At 53.6% G+C, this 3908-nt stretch overlaps 1 protein-coding gene across 4 annotated transcripts in view; it reads left to right on the forward strand.

Annotated features, from left to right (window-relative positions):
* The window catches only part of MYO1C (myosin IC), a 24680-nt gene that overhangs the window by 16545 nt on the left and 4227 nt on the right, over positions 1 to 3908 (forward strand). For all 4 annotated transcript variants that reach the window (XM_003799099.3, XM_023518691.1, XM_023518692.1 and 1 more), the window contains exons 18-25: positions 241 to 346; positions 427 to 544; positions 1826 to 1939; positions 2013 to 2089; positions 2448 to 2516; positions 2617 to 2701; positions 2795 to 2954; positions 3233 to 3316. In XM_003799099.3, coding sequence (XP_003799147.1) covers positions 241 to 346; positions 427 to 544; positions 1826 to 1939; positions 2013 to 2089; positions 2448 to 2516; positions 2617 to 2701; positions 2795 to 2954; positions 3233 to 3316 — 813 coding nt within the window. The remainder of the gene's footprint in view (positions 1 to 240; positions 347 to 426; positions 545 to 1825; positions 1940 to 2012; positions 2090 to 2447; positions 2517 to 2616; positions 2702 to 2794; positions 2955 to 3232; positions 3317 to 3908) is intronic.

Below are 3908 nucleotides of genomic sequence, written 5' to 3' on the forward strand. Positions count from 1 at the left end.
CACACACACACACCTGCATTCTTACCGGGAGCGAGTGAGGTTCCCAAGCCGGAGGATATGGGGCGGAGTCTGCCCCTCCTCCGTTGTGAGGGTGGAGTATGGGAGGAAGTTAGGGCCCAGCAGAGGCCTGGGGCTGCTGACATACCAAGAGTTGCGGAAGGTGAGAGCGAAGCGTGGGTGCAGGGGTCTGCGGCTTCAGCCCTGCTTCGGCAAACCTAACATTGTCCCTTGGCTTGCCAGGTGGCCACTCAGTTCAAGATGAGTCTCCTGCAGCTGGTGGAGATCCTGAAGTCTAAGGAGCCCGCCTATGTCCGCTGTATCAAGCCTAATGACTCCAAACAACCTGGTAGCCCCTCCCGCCCATGGGGCTTGGGGGCAGGGCCAGCTGTCAGTCAAGCCTGCTGACCGCCCGTTACCCTCCCCCAGGCCGCTTTGATGAGGTGCTGATCCGGCACCAGGTGAAGTACCTGGGGCTGATGGAGAACCTGCGCGTGCGCAGAGCCGGGTTTGCCTATCGCCGCAAATACGAAGCTTTCCTGCAAAGGTAGGATGGCCATCACCCCGTCAGGGAAGGCGCATGAGAGAGGACAATGATTCTCTGCCGCATTTTAATTTTTTAAAATTTTATTATTATTATTGAGTATTGAGACTAGACCTCTTTGTGGTGTTCATGCTAGTCTAGAAACTCCTGGGGAATGATCCGACTACCTCAGCCTCTCAAGTAGCTGGGACTACAGGCAAGCACCACCAAACCCAGCTCTTAGCCTCAGAAATTGAAGTCTCCAAGGCTCTGAGCCGCTGTGCAAACTATATTAGGGGCCCCTTGGTGCCAAGCTTGGTAGAAAGAACCACAGCTCTGCCTTGCTAGAGCATCCACTTGCCTGTCCGCAGAGCAGGAGGTACCATGCCTAGAAGGAGGCCAGGGGATTCCAAAGAGCTTAGAGAAGACAGGGCAGTTTTGTGGGTCTGGGGAGTTAATTAGGGTATGAAGTCCATCTTTTTTTTTTTGGACACAGTTTTACTCTGTTGCCAGGCTAGAGTGCTGTGGAATCAGCCTAGTTCACAATGACCTTAAATTCCTAAATTCAAGTAATTCTCCTGCCTCAGCCTCCATATAGCTGGGACTACAGGTGCCTACTACAATGCCCAGCTAAGTTTTCTATTTTTTTTTTCTTTTGTTTTCTCACTTTGTGAGACTTAGTAGAGTCCTGTGGTATCACAGCTCACAACAACCTCAAACTCTTGGGCTGAAGTGATTCTCTTGCCTCAGCCTCCCAAGTAGCTGGGACTATAGGTGCCCACCACCCGCCCAGCTAATTTTTCTGTTTTTAATAGACAGGGGTCTCGCTCTGGCTCAGGCACGTCCAAAGCCCCTGAGCTAAAGGAACCATCCCGCCTCTATCTCCCAGAGTGCTAGGATTACAGGCATGAGCTACCACACCCAGCCAGACCTCATCTTTAAAATGGGGTCAGTGACAGAGCAACCTTCCGGGCTTTCTATAAACCATGTTTAACAGTAAAACCTCTATTTTTCGTAGAGATAGGGTCTTGCTCTTGCTCAGGCTGGTCTCAAACTCCTTAGCTCAAGGAATCCTCCTGCCTTGGCCTCCCAGGGTGCTAGGATTACAGGCTTGAGCTACCACACCCAGCCAGACCTCATCTTTAAAATGGGGTCAGTGACAGAGCAACCTTCCGGGCTTTCTGTAAACCATGTGCAAGTCAATGGGTACACCCAGCAGGTGCCCAGGGAAAGCTGATCAGGCCCCCAGAGAAGGGTGCTGACTGAAGTGGGAACTGGGTCCATTCCTGCTCCTCCTGTCCCCAGATACAAGTCACTGTGCCCAGAGACATGGCCCACATGGGCAGGTCGGCCCCAGGATGGGGTGGCTGTGCTGGTCAGACACCTAGGCTACAAACCAGAAGAGTACAAGATGGGCAGGTAAGTGTTGCCCATGCCTAGTGTCTGGGGTGGGGGGCAGGCAATCCAGGGCTGATCGCTGCTGCCCTCTCAGGACCAAGATCTTCATCCGCTTCCCTAAGACCCTGTTTGCCACAGAGGATGCCCTGGAGGTCCGGCGGCAGAGTTTAGGTGAGAGACATATACCCTTGCTGTCCCGTTGGGGGTCCACTGTGGGAAGAAGGGAAGAAGTCACTGCTTTGGAACCCTTCTCCCAGAAGTCTGCCAGCCTACATTCAGCTCCCTTTCTCCTTACCAGCTCTAGCCCGAGCCCCACACTCGTCATCCTGCCTGCCTGCTAGATACAAACTCCAGACATATTTCCATATTCATTTGCTCTCTTCCATTTACTGTCCTTCAACTCATTCATCCTCTCACTGGATAGCTTACTCAGACACTCCCTCACTCATGCCAGTCACTGAGCTCGGGGAATGCCAGGCTTCCAGCTGGCTTCCTGAGCTCTGGCCAATGACTTTCTTCCCAACCACAGCAACAAAGATCCAAGCTGCCTGGAGGGGCTTTCACTGGCGGCAGAAATTCCTCCGGGTGAAGCAATCAGGTTCGGGGGCTCATGGGACTTCAGGAGGGGAGCGGGGTCTGGAGCTCAAGTAGGCCACTGTGGTGAGGAGATAGAGCTCAGACATCTGTGATCTCCACAGCCATCTGTATTCAGTCGTGGTGGCGGGGAACACTGGGCCGGAGGAGGGCAGCCAAGAGGAAGTGGGCGGCCCAGACCATCCGGCGGTGAGTGTTCAGGCACCCTGAGGGGACTGCAGAACAGGGTCTGTGGGGGGCGTTCGTGGCCAGGCTTTTCATCCAACCCTGTCCCATCCCCAGGCTCATCCGTGGCTTCATCCTGCGCCATGCCCCTCATTGCCCTGAAAACGCTTTCTTCCTGGACCACGTGCGCACCTCTTTTTTGCTTAACTTGCGGCAGCAGCTGCCCCGAAATATCCTGGACTCCTCCTGGCCCACACCCCCTCCTGCCTTGCGTGAGGTGTGTGGACCTTCCCCTCCTCCATTAGGGACCATCAAAGCCCTCAACAAAGGGGTCTGATTGTCAGGTGGCAAGAAGCACAGTGCAGGGATGTGTCAGGGGATGGTGGAACTGGGCTGCCATGAAGAATGAGTGCTCTTGAGAGCAACAAATTAGGAATGGAAGTGTAGTCCTCTGGAAGGTGTTATCCAGAGGCCCAGGGGTGGGTGTATATTACGATATCTTCAGAGGGAAGGGGCTAGGCTGCCTAGGTGCTTTAATCTCCCTCGTCCCCCCAGGCCTCGGAGCTCCTACGTGAGTTGTGCTTGAAGAACATGGTGTGGAAGTACTGCCGGAGCATTAGCCCCGAGTGGAAGCAGCAGGTAGGGAGAGCCAGAGGCAGGTGGGTACTGGGCAGTGGGGTTGGGGAGCACAGGCATGGCATGAAGGGCGCCACCAGGGAGTATCTTACTCGTTCACTGTGCAACTTCATCTCAATGCCAGCCTGTGGTGAGCCTTGTGTAGCAAGTGGAAGCTAGAATCGATTTTGGGTGGCAAATAGGTTTATCTTGGTAAAGACTGCCTAGAATCCAGTGTTAAAAGGCTATACCGCCGGATGTGGTGGTATGTGCCTGTAGTCCCGGCTACTTGGGAGGCTGAGACAGGAGAGGAGGATTGCTTGAGTCCAGGAGTTCTGGGCTGTAGTGTGCTATGCTGATTGGGTGTCTGCACTAAGTTTGGTATCAATATGGTGAGCTCCTGACCTGCTGATCAGTAGTGGGATTGTGCTAGTGAATAGTCACTGCATTCTAGCCTGGGCAACATAGTAAGACCCTGACTTAAAAAAAAAAAAAGGCTATATTCTCACCCTGATTGATTAGTAATGTCCTCCATGGTTACAGAGACTGACACTGGTGGTTGATGTGCCTTCTGTTTGCCAACTCAAGTTGGATGGTGCTAAAGGACCCCCCCCCC

Source organism: Otolemur garnettii, unplaced genomic scaffold, assembly GCF_000181295.1.
Source record: "Otolemur garnettii isolate 467f Iridium unplaced genomic scaffold, OtoGar3 scaffold00145, whole genome shotgun sequence".
NCBI classification, from domain to species: Eukaryota; Metazoa; Chordata; class Mammalia; order Primates; family Galagidae; genus Otolemur; species Otolemur garnettii.